Source organism: Oryzias latipes, chromosome 7 (genome assembly GCF_053564925.1).
Source record: "Oryzias latipes strain Hd-rR chromosome 7, Olatipes_Hd-rR_3.1".
In the NCBI taxonomy this organism is placed as follows: Eukaryota; Metazoa; Chordata; class Actinopteri; order Beloniformes; family Adrianichthyidae; genus Oryzias; species Oryzias latipes.
In genome coordinates, this window is record NC_136243.1 from 8,893,286 (window position 1) to 8,911,341 (window position 18,056).

At 40.6% G+C, this 18,056-nt stretch overlaps 1 protein-coding gene across 1 annotated transcript in view; it reads left to right on the plus strand.

The window, feature by feature from the left end:
• The window catches only part of cables2b (Cdk5 and Abl enzyme substrate 2b), a 51,007-nt gene that overhangs the window by 26,012 nt on the left and 6,939 nt on the right, over positions 1–18,056 (plus strand). Inside the window, exons 2-6 of the mRNA XM_011477655.4 lie at positions 980–1,075; positions 7,617–7,694; positions 9,226–9,331; positions 9,436–9,604; positions 11,065–11,162. Coding sequence (XP_011475957.2) covers positions 980–1,075; positions 7,617–7,694; positions 9,226–9,331; positions 9,436–9,604; positions 11,065–11,162 — 547 coding nt within the window. The remainder of the gene's footprint in view (positions 1–979; positions 1,076–7,616; positions 7,695–9,225; positions 9,332–9,435; positions 9,605–11,064; positions 11,163–18,056) is intronic.

Here is an 18,056-nt window from a genome sequence, read left to right on the forward strand (position 1 = left end):
ACGGCTGCTGCGACATTGAGCTCAGCTCCTGGCTCGTCTTCATTGTGGGAGCTGTTGTTTTAAATCCTTGATGTCCACACGACCCCGACCTTCAGCGCACAGACTCACACATGCACACGCGGAAAGCCAGATATGGCGTCACAATATGCAAACGAGACATTTGAAAGATAAATCTACGTTCAACTCACCGAGAAATGACTCAGCTGTTTTCAGCAGCGTTATTAAGGTTCTAGGTCTGTGAGCCTTTGCTAAAGTAGGTTTTAGAAATCTAGATTTACTGAAGCAAAAAAAAAAAAAAAAAAAAACCATTGGATCCGGTTTTTAATTTTATCCTTCTTGACATCGGCTCCACTCGACTCCTAACAGCTTCATTGTCAAAACTAATAGAGTGCAGTTGAGATACAGTTGCTTCATCTGAGGCTTTGGTTTCTTCATAAATCAAAAGGGAATCTTTGAGGATTTTCCAAACAAGTAGCCTTTTTTAATGGAGTGCTGGTACCTTTTGGTAGATGTTATGCACAAGAAGACCTGCAGCAAAATAGATGACAGTCTGTCATTTTATATTTTATTGTGTTGGGTGTGGGGGGTTGGGATGGCATTCTGTGTTTAAGTCTGTAAAGCATGTTGGTTACTGTTAAAAAAGTACTTTATTTAGGATTTTGGGTATTGGAAAAATTATTAAAATAGGAAAAGGTTTTGTTTTTTCCCCTTTATACTCACATTTTTCAAAAGCGGACAGCACATACGGCATTAGGCACAATTCATCTTAGTGTCTTATAACACAGAACAGTGGCAAATCTTTGAAATATGTGCCTGTTGGTGCAATTTAATTTTAGGGTTTCACTACATATTCAGAAGTCTTAAAAGGAAACACTGTTGTGATGATCTTTGCTTTCTGCATGGAGCTTACTTTTGTCTATATCCAGTCTCGTTTGAAACTTGTTTTGACTGAAAAAAAACTATCTCTGCCTGTCTCCAGAACCCGAAACCTTTCCGGCGGATCCCCCAGACCCCGACAAGCGAAGAAGATCCACTTCATCAAAAACATGAAACAGTACGACACCAGAGGCAGCAGGTGGGTTTCACTCTCACGCACTCACAGCTCTGGTCTGTAGAAGCATCTGCGGTATCAAAGGAAGATAGAAAATTGCGTTGTCAAGAGAGAGATGTCAGATACATGAAAGTGTGAGGCTAAGTTCAGCCAAGTTTTCCTATAATGGAGTAGAGTCAATAATAAAGAGAAATCTAAAACAGGTAACCTGCATGATAGCATCTTTAATCCAAAAATCCTATCATCTAAATGCATTCCTTTAAGAAATGTTTGAAAAAAGTCTTACACATTTTTACACCACTGTGTGTACATTTCCCCCTTAATGGACATCAGTCTTTAAAGGTGAGAGATAAAAATAGATAACATTGTTGCCCTGCTTTAGCTGACCCTCATCTAGGTACAGATGATGGTTAGCAGTATGTTAATCCTTCCTGTGTTTGGTTACAGAAGACGGCCAGGTCAGAACAGCTGTCTGAAGCTATGAACCAAAAAAGACTTGGTTGCAAACAACAGCAGCGAGAGCTGATGGTTTGCTAAGATTGTGACAGAACTGTTGTCAGAAAGTATTTGTAAAGTTCATGTTTTCACGTAAAAACCTGGTCAGATCCACTGGAATATGGCATGTCAGCACTGCCCGGAGGCAGTGCTGACATGAGTCAGCACTGCCATGAGTTTGAGGCTAGCAAAGATTTGCATTCTTGGCGGTATTCCACTGTTGTACAGTGACAACGGAATGACACTAGGCTTAGTCAGAACTGGCTCTAAAACCCTTGTCATGTATGAGCACGTACAAACTCATACTTACAGTCACTCAGGATGATGCTTCTTTGCAGGCTCTGGTTATAGTTCAGTAAAAACTTTCCTTTCACTTCCTGTATCCATCAACCTGAACAGTCTGCTGTCACACAGAGAAGTCCAGCTTTCACTGCAGCGGGAAAAGACCAGATCCAGTACCCTAGTAAGAAAAATGGTGGGTATTGTGTCAGAATTGTTATCTGAAATGTTAAATTTAAGTTAGCTGGTTTTTCTGTAGAGGGAAACATGGGAACTTGAGATGGCATACCGTGCAAAATAACATTTCAATCCATCTGACATTGAACCCTCAAACAACTCACAGTTGGAAGTGACCTATTTTTTAGAATAAGTCCTTAATAAGATAAGTCCTTAATGATAATTAGAATAAGTGCAGGAAACCACAGGAAACATGATTTTTTTTAACCCAATTATCCTGCAGGGAGTCAAAGGCATTTGGTTCAACTCTTTCACTACTTAACTTGCAGAGTTCATCCGAATGACACCTGGAGGTTTAGGCACTGTTTCTAGAGAATAAGTGAACCATATCTATCTCAATGGGATGTGAATGAAAGGATAAGATTCCAGAGAAATGCTGCCTTTGCAGGCCTGGCAGGTTTACCTCAAAGATAGGCTTGGAAGATCAGATCATAGTTAAGGCTGTACTTCTCCACATTACTGTGGACAGAATGCTGCATGGACACCTCTCTGTTGTCAAGGCCGATAGATGGTTTCATCCATCTTATATAAACTATTCACAATAAGTTGGGGATATTGTTAGTTACATGAGTGTTTTTCCTCTGTTGTCTGGGTTTTAATGAAATATGACAAAGTTTTGGTATTACTAATAAATAAATGAGAAGAAACATAATTTTTCTATTAGTTTTATATTCATTACCCCCAAAATAGAGACAATAATAAAGATGCCAACCAAAAGTTGAGCATGTCAATAGTGGGTATTTTCACCATTTGCTGCAATGACAGCTTGACAGTGACATGTCATGCTCCTCAGTAGTCTCATGATGTTGTTCTGAGGCAATGCATTCTACTCTTCCAGAAATGCTTCATGCAGTTCTGCCAGCTCCTTTGGGTGTGGGGTATGATCAACCAGACTCTGCCTCAGCGGGTCCAAGACATGCTCTATGGGGTTCAGGTCAGGTGACATTACTGGTCAGACCATATGAGGCTCTCCCACGTCTTGAAGTCCAGCTGTGACAATTCTGGCACCATGTGGTGGAGCATTATAACCCATGAACAGAAAGTTGGGGGTGTAATGGTGGAATTTGGGGAAGATTGTGGGTTATATGATGTCTCTGAGGGAAGAACATGCAGTGACTGGACTATCTACAATAACTGAATTGGTTTTACGCTGACTGGTGATGCCAGCCCAGACTGGTGCACCTCTTCTACCAAATCAAACCCGGGGGACCATGTGGTCCTTGGCATATTGCTCACTTTTGCCTCTCCAGTAACACTGATGACCATTATTTCTGTGAGAGGTGACACAAAAATAACAGTGAACTATCCTGTTCACTGAAGACCATTGCTGCATTGTCCAGGTCACATGGTCTTGTTGTCCACTGCAAACATTCACCACGGTGTCTTGGTGTCGGTGGAGTCACCTGCAACAGTCATCTGTCATTCAAGTCAAAGAGGTGGAGTTGTTGTGAATGGTTTGACTGGAAACCCTGGTACCCCTCACATCTGGTAAGCAGGCCTGAAGCTGTGTGGCATTTGCTAAACCATGTCTGAGTGCAGAGGTCCTTAGGTACTGGTCATGGTGGTCGTCGGTTCCTCGCTCCACTTCTGGGTCTGTCACAAACTCTGCCATTAGTTCTGTGTCTTGATTCAAATCTGCCGATGACACTTTGAGACACACCAGGTTCACCTGCAACATCTGACTGCCTATCACCAACCCGAAGGCACGCTAAGGCCAGGGGGTGGTGTTTATCCGTTAAGCCACATTGCGAGTTCCTAGATGTTTGAATAATGAACTTGGAGTGACTTACTGCCAACATCAGCTTTTTATACGTACAAAATGTTGAAATTAACTTTAAAATCGTAATTGATTTTTTCCCCCCTTTTTTTAGAATTTGGTTTTGGCCTCAATAAGTAAATCACACTGTGCACAGTGAGAGCATTATGTGGACAACAAAAAATGATGAATTTCTATCACCACACAGTACAATCCCAGAAATCCATCAAGTGAAACAAACAGTGTATGTAAGTTGATCACAATATTCCTAACTTGTTGGTGACTAGTGAACATTTTCTGTTTCTTATTTTGTTTAAATCATGGACATAAAGCTTTTGCGAAGCTGGTTTAATAGAAAATGTGTTTTAGTTGAATGAGCTACTATTCCTCAAGATGTGATAAACCTTTGTTGGGTATGTGTCTACACTGAGAAGTAAAAAGCTGTTGTCTTCATTCAGTAAATCTTCAATAAGCCGACGATAACAGACTGCTGCACGTTCAGCACACTTATGAGCAAACTTTCAGCAAAAGCTCTAATGTCAGTCCTTGATATAAGTAATTCTTTCAAAATATTAATCTTTACATTCTCAGTCACTGTGAACCAGACGAATACTCCAAAGGTTCTTTCCAGTTTGTTCATTAACCAATTAGAATATCGAATGTAATTTAATTTAATCTAACCTCTGGTTTATTAGTCCAGCTGTCAGCGGGATTTCTGTATTTAGTTGAAGGTGATCCTGGAATATTGTGTTACGAAACATGTCATTTCCAAATGATTGGATGACAGATCTCGCCATATGTACTTCAGGGAGATGCTACTGCTGTCTTGAAGTCCCTGGTGACTTCCTGTTCTCCAATTTCCCATGCATCATAGGAAACAAGCTGTGAGCTTTTGTATGTCTCCATGACACAGAGACTTAACAGCAGCATAGAGCTAAAACTGCCCAGCAGCAGTGTGTCGCTGACTGAGCTCTTGCAAATCCAACACCCTTCTGTGTTCAACTTTGGTCCTTTCACAAAAAAGGTCTTCTCCTTCTGTTCTCCTGGATGTCAGCTCACACAGTCCTCTCAGGAGTGTGTTGTTGGAGCTCTTGTGTACACGTCCCCATTGGTTTATGCTGTTGCTCAACAAAAGAGCTGTAAAAGATGTGATAGAAAGCATGGCGCCTTTCACAGCAATAATGCCAACAGCGAGTCTTTGTCTGGGCCTTTGTTTGCGGAACGCATCTACTCAATAATACAGCCACAGACGAAGATGTTGTGTTGCCTGCTCTGCGTTCTGTCATACAGTCCTTCAAACATGTATTTATATTGTTATTTAAGTATTTAGGAGCTGTCTTTGAAATAATTACGAATACTAAGTGTAGGAACCGTTCAAAGCTGTTCAAAGCTTGTTTTCTCCAATTGCTACATTATGACACATAATCCAGCTAACCAGCAGCTGGACTTGAGTTCGAACAAGACGATTGTTGAAATAAGTTTGGGGTGACTTCTGCATTTGTTAATATTGTTTAATCCAGATTATATAACAGCCTTAGTGGATTTACTGCTCAGTTCGGCAATGTTCTGATTAACTGCGAAGCTGATTTGGCTAAATTCCCTCTCACAATCTGTCCCCTTTGGCTAGTCTCAGCGGACTAGACATCGTGTTATCTCCCCCCAGTCACCCGGGACCTTCTTCTTTTGGCAAAATCAAAACATAAAAAACAACATCAATGGTCTAAACTCTCTTAGTAGAGTATTCATATTTAGCCTGTTTAAGAGATAGTGTGTTCTACACATTGAGTCCGTTTTTGTATGCCAAACATAATGACTGTAAACATTTTCCTCCTGAGACTGAAGCTGGGCGAGCAGATCTGCACGTTGCTCCCCATGGGTTTATACCCCAGAGAATAAGCAGCTAAAAACATCCATGTGCACAAGTGCAAGTGAATCCCTTCCAGACTGCTTTTAGTGTAATAACAGAGAACCACAAAAACAAAGATTTTTTTAAGGAGCTTTATTATTTTACATTTCTTGATGTTCAGTTGTTTTGTTTTTTGTTCTCTTAGTTTAAAGAAATTTTGCAGATGTATGCAGTGATCTAATTTAGTAAATGTTTTATTGAGCATTTTAGATCCAGCTTAATGTCTTTACAGCTTTAGGAGTTTCCAGGTTCTTCATTGGTGTGATCCTGGTGAAAACATAAACAGAAAGCAAAAGTGCCTCCACCCAACATCATTTTTACTACTCCTCTATCTGCTCTTGATATTTCTAAAACATGAAACTTTTTTTTTGGGGGGGGGGGTATTATAGTCATTTGGGACAAACGTGGAAGTGCAACGTTCTACAGCTGTTTATTCATCTCCATATTTTCCAGTTGCTTAGCCTTCATCATCTTGATGATTTGCTTAAAACGTCCCTCAGGTTCTGATGGTTCTGTGGTTCTGGTCCTTTAGATACTCTGTAGCTGCTACCATCTTACACCATTTTTAAAAGACTTTACTTTGTTTTTAAATTGTCATTTTTTTCTGAGTGTTTCTCATGGCAGCAATAGTACTATAGGAGATAATGCGGCTGAGTAGCTCGGTTGGTAAGGTAAGCGGCTACCATGCAGGAATCCAGGGTTCGATTCCCGGAGGGGAAGAAACAATGGTACTGGGGGCAATTACCATATCAATGACGAGCAGTTAACATCACTCAGTGAGGGTCCTTAGGCAAGGCCCTTAATGCTACTGCCTCCCAAGCGCAGTTCAGTTGCAGCTCACCGCTCCCCCAGGGGATGGGTCAAGAAGAAGAATTTCCCCATTGAGGGATAAAAAAAAAATAAAGTATATATTAATGAGCACATTTTTTAGAATAGAATAGAAAAGAATTTTATCCCACAATAAGGGAATTGATTGTTCCTATCAGTACATTCACCCCTCCAGCAGCTCTTTGTAGAAGACTCTTTAAGGTCTCCAGTCTCCTTTGCAGGTGGAGTACAGAATGTCTGTATTAGTCATCCAGTCTGTCACTGAGGTGAACGACCAGGTATTTATAAGAGTTCACTGTGTCAATGTCCTTTCTCTGGATGTTCACCAGTGAAACAGGAGGTGACTTTCCTCAACAATGTCTTCATACGATCTTGATCATCTTGTCTTAATGTCTGTTAAATACATTTGTATACATATTAAAATGATTTATTAACTGTAAAATTTAGTTTCAAGCATAGAATCTTTTTTCTCTTCTCTTCTAGCACAAACAAGCCTCCAGTGGCCTTTTGAGGAACATTTGGTTCCTTCTGGTTTGCCTGAAATATGGTCAAGAAAGTTTGGAGCCTGGTTTTAACCACATTTTCAGGCCTTATGAGTGACCCCATCAAGTCATGGCAGGCTTACCTGTGGAGCCTTTTTGTTGACAATGACTGGATCCAAGCCTGCATATATAACAGTGGTGTAATATAATTTTTTAATGTTTCATGTTAATGTGGAGCTTGTACCACAGGAGTAGCCTACACTACACATATCTGAGGATTGGTTAACGCTGTGTGGAATCTATGATTTTCCTTTTTCTCTGTTACATTTCTATTATCACAGCCAGGTTGCGATTGTTCAGTAACCGATTACCCCTTTTAATGAATTAAGTGAACATAAATATGAGATGACGACATTCATACACACCCCACAGGGCTTCACATTGGAGTTGTGTTTTGTCCAATGACACGGCATGCTCCTCCCCAGAGCTTTGGTGTCCCAGCTAAGTCCTACGTTTGCTCATGTCAGCTCAGATGGTGAAACCGCTCAACCTCATCGTGACGCATCTTTGCTTATTTTTCAGGATCGTGCTCATCTGTGCCAAGAGGTCTCTGTGTGCTGCCTTCTCTGTCCTACCATACGGAGAGAGCTTCTACCTCAGGTAATCGACACGCATTAACACACAGACAAACATCTGCTTTGAAAAGAACAGGCAGTTGTTTGATAGCTGGACAGAATAAAAAGCAAAGTGGCATTTCCACCATTCCTGTGATTAAAGATAATCTTAAAGAGGAAGAAGAGGGGCAGGAGAAGGAGGAGAGACTCTAGGGTGATTCCCCCATGACTTTCTAGGTCCTCGTAATGTAACTATGTCTCTCTTCTGACATGTACCAACAAATTCAAGATGTAATCATACTTAAACTTCTACCACAGATAAATACACATAAAAACACTGTTTACTACCTATAATTAAAAAAGAAAGAGTTGTAAGTTAAATGACTTTTATGGTAATGTGTCTTCATTGCTTTTTCTCTTTATCATCGCTCATAAAAACACAGTTTAAGCTGCAATTGTGCGACTTTATTGCTTCACATAAACACCTGTGCACACCAATACACACAGGCACACACTCACGCACAAATCTGTGGGCATTTTAAGAGGATGTTAACTAAATTATGGTAATGTGGAAATGGATGCTGTGGTCTGAGAGTGAAAGCTCAGTGCTCAGTCTGGAGTTACTGGGCCTTTTCAGTTACCAATCCAACAATCTGAAAGCTGTTTTCTTATTTAAAGACCACTCCAATACAAATTGTGTTTTTGCTGTTTGTAACCTGTTCTTGGGTCATTTTTCTTTTGATGGAGGACATTTATACGGTAGCCCAGAAGGGTCACAACACAACACATTAACTCACATCACAACACATTAACTTACTTACCACACCACACATTACAACACAACACAATAACTCACAACACAATAACTCACAACACAATAACTCACAACACAATAACTCACAACACAACACATTAACTCACAACACAATAACTCACAACACAACACATTAACTTACACACAACACATTAACTCACATCACAATAACTCACAACACAACACATTAACTTACACACAACACATTAACTCACATCACAATAACTCACAACACAACACAATAACTCACAACACAATGACTCACAACACAACACATTAACTTACACACAACACATTAACTCACATCACAATAACTCACAACACAACACAATAACTCACAACACAATGACTCACAACACAACACATTAACTCACAACACAATAACTCACAACACAACACATAAACTCACAAAACAATAACTCACAACATAACACATTAACTTACACACAACACATTAACTCACATCACAATAACTCACAACACAACACAATAACTCACAACACAATGACTCACAACACAACACAATAACTCACAACACAATGACTCACAACACAACACATTAACTCACAACACAATAACTCACAACACAACACATTAACTCACAACACAATAACTCACAACACAACACATTAACTCACATCACAATAACTCACAACACTGAGCTTGTCTAATTCTTTATTTAGGAGAAACCAAGAAAATGAATATAGATATATGTGAACAGTGGGACTGTAAAGAGAGGCGTCACACTTCTTTATGCATTTAGTGACCCCACGCTGAACCACCCCAGGAGAAGACACTCATCGGGGAACATCTCCACCTTGGAGATGCTGGCAGGGCTTGAAGGTTTCCAGCTGGACCCTTACGGCAGGGTGAGTGTGGCCAACTGTTAACGCTCATGGATTTCCACCAAAACCCTAAAGTTAGGTGCTCAGAAATTCTTCTTTTATTCTTTCCTTCCACCTGTCTCTGTTAGTCGGTGTCGTACGCCCAGTTTCTGTACCCCACTAATGCTCTGGTGAGGCAGAAACCAACATCAGCCAGCGACCTGACTCTGCAGATCCCCGTGTCCAGGAGCACTCACAGCATGCCGGGCAGGAGCTGCCCCCCAAGCCGCCTGAGCAGCACCGTGGGGCTGGACCTGGGTAATCCACACACAAACTCATGCTGGGAATCCTTCTCACATTACGAGATACTAGCCTTTAACTGAAGGATGTCAGGGATTTTTATATGCTCATTATCAGCTACAGAACAATTTTGCTATTATTTATACAGATTTTGTGATCTGATTTAAGCTCAATGTCTGCTTCAAAACACCAGGAAATTTAAATAGGGAGACCTTGGAGTCAAAAACTAGGATTTAACTCCAGATTTATCTTTGAAAAACAGGAAAATCGAGAGAAAAAGGAAAAAACAAAGCCCTTTTTTTAATACAATGTCAGCGTTTGGCGTTACTCTATGTTTGAACGACGCTTGGAAAACTGTAATCAGAGCCTCAGTCGTACATCATGATGCTGTCGGGCGCTCAGTGACATTAAAATAAAGATGTCAAGAGGATTTGTTTCCTTGAACTGAGACGTGAGGAAAGATTCATCCTTGAAACAGTAACGGAGTGGAGCTGCATGAGGAAAATGTGAAAAAAGGACTACAAAGGAAAAAAGATGAAACATCTGTGATGGAGAATCAGCATCTGCACATCTGAAGCATATGTATGGCCTAAGTGTCACGTCCTTCTCCACATGCACACACAGATTGACTGAGGTCTTTATTAGCTTCTAATCCAGAACCCTTCATTAACAAAACACAGCTGCGTCAGGAAACACATGGGTTCAAAACTCTGATGTCAGCTCTGTATTTTTAGTCGCCCTCTGATGTAATCCTCAGTCTCTGGGCCTGCAGAGTTGCCATATCTGCACTTTATGTTTATTGGGAAAGTCAAGTCCAAGTCAGTCAAATTAGTGGGGTTTCAAAGCCTTCAATGCAACAGCTGTGACATCAGCCCAGCTGTTTTCCAGCTTCCAGCTGCAGGTCCAACAGTGATGTTTGTTTTCCTGAAACAACTTCCTCTTCCTCTGTTTGTTTCTGTTTCACATTCATCTCCACACTTATCTGTCGCATTTGCATGCACGCAGCGCAGCATGTAAATGACGTCATGGATAGCTAGATATAACTTTAGGGGAAACTTGCACGTCCTTGACAAAGCGCTCCACAGGATCACAGTCAAACTATGAATAAGGAGCTGGGAGAATCTCTTCATGTTTCGCCTGACTGGAGCTTCCTTTTGCTTCCTCCCACTCACAAAGCTTTACACTTCAGCCTGACAGGCTTTTGGCAACGTTCCCCACTGAAGCAGGGCTGCACACGCAGAAAAGCCATTAAAAGTTCAACATTCCTCCTTGATTGTTTTCATATTTGGGTTTGGAGTTAAGCAGCATGTCTGTGTGAGGCCCGTTCAGAGTGGAAGAAAGCAGCTGAAGTGGCAGGATGACTTCATCACGAGCTCCTCATTACTCAGACGGCTTCATTCATTGTCACTGTTGTGTATTTGTTTTGGTGTTTGTACTTGCTTGACAAATGTTGCTTTTGGGATTTGTTGGTTTTTTAGGCGTGGAAGATGTGACGGATTACAACCCCAACCTGCTCAGTGACCCACAGTGGCCTTGTGGGAAACACAAACGGGTGCTCATCTTTGCCTCCTACATGGTAGGAACTCAAAGTTTCAATTCTTTTTAAATGAATCTGATTTGTTCCCACTTCTTAAATGTTTAGCATCGTGAACATACCACTTTGTCACAACTGCCCTCACGGGTGGATACGGGCTGTTTGTGGGCCCTGTAGAAACCTGCACAGATTTGCCCCAGACAAACCTGTACGGGGGCACGATGGTGGCCTGCAAGGGATCAAAGTCAAAGTCATAGATAGCTCGGCGAGCCCGTAGAGGAAAAAAGTTCATGCACATTTTTACCTGCAAGCAAGCGACGGGTCGTACCAAACACTTATAACGCGTAAAGGTAAGTAAGGGTGAAGTCGGTGAGACAAAGATGTGTCGCATTTAACTTTCTTTTTTAACTCCCCCAAATCTTGTTCGCTACGTAAGGGGCCAGATAGTGCTGTTTAGGTGATAAGTGCACGCTCCTGGCATGCAGCCTGTTAATAAAGAGGAAGTCAGACAGACAGAGTGTAGTTTGCGAGCTACAGGCACCTATGTATCACCTGCACACCCCGTTCGTAGGGCATTTGCGTGAGGTCATAAGTGCTCGCAACTTACACGCGCTTTACAGATACTTCACAATACACTTACCACACACAGGACAACTGCATGGTCCATTTTTTATAAAGTGGCTGAAGTGTTAGCCTCCCCTGTGCTCCCCTCAAGGTGTAGCCGCTTCTGTCTACAACCCTCCAGGGGCCTGAAGAACCCAAAAACCCACAGCACCCACGGTCACAGTTGCATGTGACTAAGCAGGATCTTTCACACCTTGGGTGAACTCTGTCATTTACAGATGCTCTTAGAACTTCAATCCACCTGAGGTTTTCAGGTCTGAAGGACTGCAGAATGAAAACACTGCTCACACCTTCTGCTCCTGTTTACTTGAAGTTGTGCTTTGCCTCACAGCTGCTTTGTCCCCATTTTAAATTAAGTGTTTATTATAAGCAATACAGGCTCATTCAGTCACCCTCTCCAGGTGCAAATGTCCTTAAGGATCCAGAGAACCTATTCTTCAATGAAACACAATATGCCTGTACAACAGGAAGTGTATTTCTGGGAGTGTAGGATCAGCTTCTTCTCAGCCACACCAAACCCACATGACCTCGGTTCCTCCTGCTTTTCAGCACTGTCACGCCTGATGCTTTTAAGACATCAGTAGCAGATCCTTCAAGTCTGTTAAGTTGATATTTGTAGCATAATGCACATCAGCTTAGTTTCAGCTTATGCTCTCAACACCTTGCTGCCAGATCAGTTTATCCTCTTGGACTGCCGTCAGTAGGTGCTCCACAGCCACATGACGTACAGCAGGCTCTAGCTTGTTATAGACCTTTCAGCTATTTGATCCAAAAGCAAATTGACTTTATTATTAGATAAACAAAAAGTGACTTGTTTCAAATGTACAGTAAACTGAAATAGGGCATTGAGTGCTAATAACAAGGTAAGATGAAAGTGTCCCTCCTTCCTTTCTGCTTTCAGCTTCAGCTGTCAATACAGAAATATGTGTTTGTCTGACTGTGGGGGAGAGGTTGAGTCACTGGCTGCAACCTAAGCTGATTGCTAAGAAGAGCGAAAATAATATTTATTTCACTGGGAAGTTCACAAGTTATAAATAATCACAGCAAACTTTATTTTATTTTGTTCATTTTAAAACGACAATTTGATGAACGATGTTCTCATCTGGAAGACAACACACTGTGACCTCAAAACCTTCTGCCAAACCAATGTTTGACTGTCATTTAAATTAAAATAAACGATCATAAAGGAACATCCTATAATCTTTCTTCACTGTTTTTTTCTTAACCACCAGGTAAAATAGTCAGTTTGAGTGCTGTAGTCATTTTCCACTTTTATTACTGTGACTTTGGAAGCAGAATGCCCATTTTATCCCTCCTGGTTCTCAGGTGTGTAACCCTTCAATCTGAATCCACGGTGTGTCATTATCTATACGCTTCCACACCAGGATTGATACCTGTTTCACAGAGCTTTAATCTGACTGTGAGCTGAAGTGGAGCTTCTCCAGTACAAATGTGTCATAACACATTTTCACTGGATATGTCACCATTTTTAGCCTTTTTACTACATTTTTACAAAATAAAAAATTTAATTTGGCAACCTCTTTTTAAGAATTGTAGTATTCAATGGAGATTTCTTTCTAATTTAAAACCAAACTGGTTCATCCAAAGGTTATCACACATCTAGAAGACATGCTTTGTAAAATTATCCGTCTGCTTTTAATTTCATTTATGTGGTCATAAAATGTTCTTTTCTTGAAAACGAATGAAATGTCAAATGTTCAAACTCTTCTAAAATTCTAAAAAAACAAACAGACTTTCAGCTTTAAAGTGTATTTAAACTTCAACAGTTCAGCAGAAACTGGGTTCTTTCAACTCTATTCGGCTTTTTAAAATTCCTCCTCTTCTTTGTATGATTGCAGTTCAACTTTTGTAAAGATTTTAGTCCATTTGTGGGTTTGTAAGCTTTAAGAAGCTCAATGTTCAGAGGCTTAAAGATGGTGACATCACACAAGAATCAAACTAATATTCCAAGTTCTTCCAACTATGACTTCAAAACTTTAAAAAATGACTTGACACTTTTGGCAGGTATTTGATTCTTGTGATATTCCTTATTAATTAATTAATGCTTAATGCTTAAGTTATGTTAGAGACTGATTTGAACACTTTCGAGAAATTGAAATTTAGGGGTAAAACTGATAGTCACAGGAACATTTCCACTGACGGGCTGCTTTCACACCAGGGTTCCCTCCCTCAGATAGTCCCCTTCAGTTGGAAGGTGGGAAAGCTCGCCTGAACTCTGGTATACAACGTACCTGCATCACACCTTCCCCCTTACTCACCATGTTGTTTAAATGTTTACTGCAACCTAATACCTAATCCCCATAGAAAAAATGTGCATGAAGATTTTTAGCCCTAAAGTTACTGAGTGGTCTATGATCTTAGAATTCTGTGCATGTACATGCCCCCGTACAGGTTTGCCCATTTTTTGCCCGTACCCACAGTGTGACTAAAGCATAACTTAGCAAAACACAATGTCTTGTTGTGACTGATGAAATCTGTTATTTGCTAAATGTGAGTCAGGATTGTCTTTTTGCGGTTCTCCAGCCCTTCTTTTACCCTTAAAGGCTGCAAACAGCTGTGCTGCACTTTACAGCCTCTTTTCTTAATGTCGCTGTGTTCTCATGGATCATTTCATTCAGACTGTTACACTCCAGCTGCATCGATTTAGTGCTTCTTTCTATTTTAAAACTCAGTGGAGACAATCATCCAGATATGGGACTCTGCTTACCTTCAATTTTCTTTGGCATAAAAGCCTCTATTGTTTTCCTGTCTGTGGAAAATGCAATCATTCCAAGAAGTTTTCTCTTTCCCCCTCATCAGAGTGAGACTGAAGCGGCCCACACAGACCTGTCTGAGATGGTGCAACCGTTTCTGACTTTCATCGTTTCCAAATATATTTACAATCTGCAACAAAATGATCAGCGTGATAGTCGGAGCGCCACTGCACCACGTTTTCATTCCCGTCCCATTATAGTGCTCCCAATTCAAATGTTGAGTGTGTTCATGTTGAGCACGCCTCTGTGGTATTTAGAGGCACGCTTTAATCAGAGCACAGCTTGAAATCACACTGCTGCTGCAAAAAAGGGGCTGAAGGAACGGAGACTGACTGTCAGTGAGCAGGAAAAGATGCAAATGTGAAGGGGAAGGGAGGGGATGGGATTAAAGAACTGAGAGTTAGCACCACACACACACACACACACACACACACACACACACACACGGAGAGCACATAATGCTTCTTAATGCTGCACAGGAGATTACTGTGGGCTGTGCTCCTCTGTGGTTGTTCTTACTCTGTGATTTTACCCCCCCACCCTGGACCTCAGTGGCCCAAAGCTTATTTCGGTCAGATTGAAAATGTTCCGAGTGGCTTGCATTTCCTCTGGGGTCCAAATGAAAGAGTTACATGAAGGAAGGTCACAGTGAGGGACTCCTCCCCGGGAGTCCTGCCCTATGAAGAGCAGACTGCTGATGAACCAGGAAGTGCAGTTCAGCTGCAGTGAATCTCATTTGTATTTCTTCCAGACAACAGAACCAGGAGGTTACGGATATTAAATATTACTCCTCCAATAGAAATTTTTTTTCCTCCTCAAATTTTAAAAGAAGCGTATGAGAAAGAATTCCCCAACGTATTCACTAAAAATGTTAATTTTCTTATTTTCAGAGTTATGCTTTATGGTACGGGAACCAAAACTGTAATCCCTCCATTGACTGTATATAACAGTGTTTTCAACCTTTTTTGAGCCACGGCACACTTTAACCTTGATAAAAATCCCGCGGCACACCAGCATCCAAAAATATCAAAAAAAAGGAGAAACTCATAGTCTGTATTGATCTACAGTCCCTCCACAATCTCACATGCATTATTGTGATAATTGTTGCAGAAAAAGCTGGAAGCTGCAGCTGTTTTCTAAAAGATGTAATAAAAGTTAAGTTAAAAGATTTAAAAACTGTTTGATGTGTGTTCGTTGTTGTTTCAAGATGTTAAGAGGAGAGACTCATTGTGCGCTGGGGTGCTGTCACTTTAACCCAATGCATCATGGGAGATGTAGTGCAAAAATCCGCTGAATGCAGAAAGACAAGCGTCACTGAGCTTCATTGTTTTGTTCACTTGTTCCACGGTCTGATAACTGATTCTGTGGAAAGCTACACCGCTAAAGACGAGCTTTAGCTGGTATTTTTGTTGGAACTGAGAGACTTTATCAACAGAATCAGAACAAGGAAGGGAAGACTTTAACCACTTCTGATTGGTCAGATTGATGACATGTGATTAAGACTACAAGAATGATTGGTGGAGACAGTTAAAGGGGCGGGACTTTTCCAAAAACAGAGCTGAAGCTGCGGCTAAATCTCGGTACCGTCATTCTTATCAAAGTGTCTTTAATAGAATCAAGTAAACAGAAAGAAAAATGTATTTTACGATCTTTCATATTCCTAACATCTCAGTGTTTTATCAGGGCCTGTTTGAATGAACGAAGAGCTGACATCCTGGAGATGGGAAATGTTTTTAGATCAGTTAATGAGGGCAATTTCCCACGGCACACTTGACCATCTCCCACACTGGTTGAAAAACACTGATATATAAGACCTGGACCGAGCGAGTGTGATGTCATCAATAGAAAATGGCTTTCCTCTGGCTCCAACAACATTAAGTCAATTCAGTCGCCTTTGTTTTTGGACATCACCATGTTGGAGCCAGACGAATTCAGTAAGCAGTGATCGGTCCGAGGTGGTCTGAGTCATTGTTACTATGGTAACCACTGTCACCAGTCAGGTGTGGGCTTGTTGGAAGTCTACACTTCTACCACTTGAAAGCAGACAGGTGAATCTGTCCAATAAGTGTTACAAACGTTCAATGTGAGATCACATGCTTTCACTGAGGCATCTGATTGGTCAGTTTAGAACTTGAATAACTTGAACTACAGACAAAAGAATATGGAAAAAAAATAGGATTTACAAAGAAAAGTAAAAAAAAAAAACGAGTTATCAGAGCAAGAATAGTTATTCTGACAAATATAATAGTGTTAAGTGTTTAATTCTCTACAAAAGTCTATGGGATTTGGGCTTGTTGGAGCCAGCAGGTACTTCCTGTTTGGAATTTGGAAAGGGGGGGGGGGTGTCACTCAATCTAATTTTCATATACAGTCAGTTGATCCCCCATTTAAATAAAACTCTGTTTACAGAGCCCCTTTTCTGTCACACAACACCTCAAAATGCTTTAAATAAAAATTACAAACTCCAAAACTTGCATTTTAAACAAAATTAAAAGAAAGAAATGCTCCATAATAGCAAGTGTAAGTGTAAAATGTATTTAAAGCTAACAGGACAAGTTTAAAACTTTTAAAACATCCACACTAGATGAGACCCTCATGTCCTCAGGCAGGCCGTTCCACAGGGAAGGACCTCGTTGTTGAACATTTACTTCTGCGCTGTGGCCTTCCCTAATCGAAAAAAGAATGATGTTTCAAATCAAATGTAATGATCAAATTACAGCTGATAAACAAAGGGGATCGTTGTCTTTTGTTGCTTCATTTGTTAATGACTGAACATAAAACGGACAGAGATTAAGCTCTATCTGCATGAAGTGTAATATGAATGGGTCCAAACAGTATTTACAATTACCAATAATCATCCGATCTATTATATAAGTGGGTTCTTATTAGGATTATGCTGTTTTTAGTTCTAGGACAGTTTCTGCAGAGTGGTAGGAGTTCATTAGAAATTCACCTCTGAGTTGTGGGCGGGGCTGTTGGCAGGAAATAACCCTGCACTCATGCCTCATCATGCCTTTGTTTACAATCTTCCATCAGCTTCCCACCCCTCACAACCCAAACCTAACATTAGCGGTGCAACAAAAATCTAGGAGACATCCAACTGTACAGTTTTGATCCAGATTCCAGCTCAGACGAGGAAAACAAAGACATTCATGGATCTATTTTTCTACAAGTGGATGCATCAGAATGGAGCAGAGCAGGACTGTGGTCTGCCAGTACGTTAAAACCACAGGCTCCTGATTCACTATGATTTGAATAAAGAAATGCAAATTTTAACCTAATTTTCTTCACACATGTCCTTCATCATCAGAAAAATGCCACAAGAATATGTTAAAAACACAATTTTCATTGGAGTGGCTCTTTAATACAATCAGAAAATGTTTTTTTTCCTTTGTTTACTTAAATAACAAAGCATAAACCTGACTGCAAAACCATTTTTTTGATATCATTTCAAGCTGAATCCAGATGCATAATAGAAAACAAAGAAAAGGCAAAAAAGTACTAAAGAAAGATGATCTCTGCTCTCAAAAGTTTACAG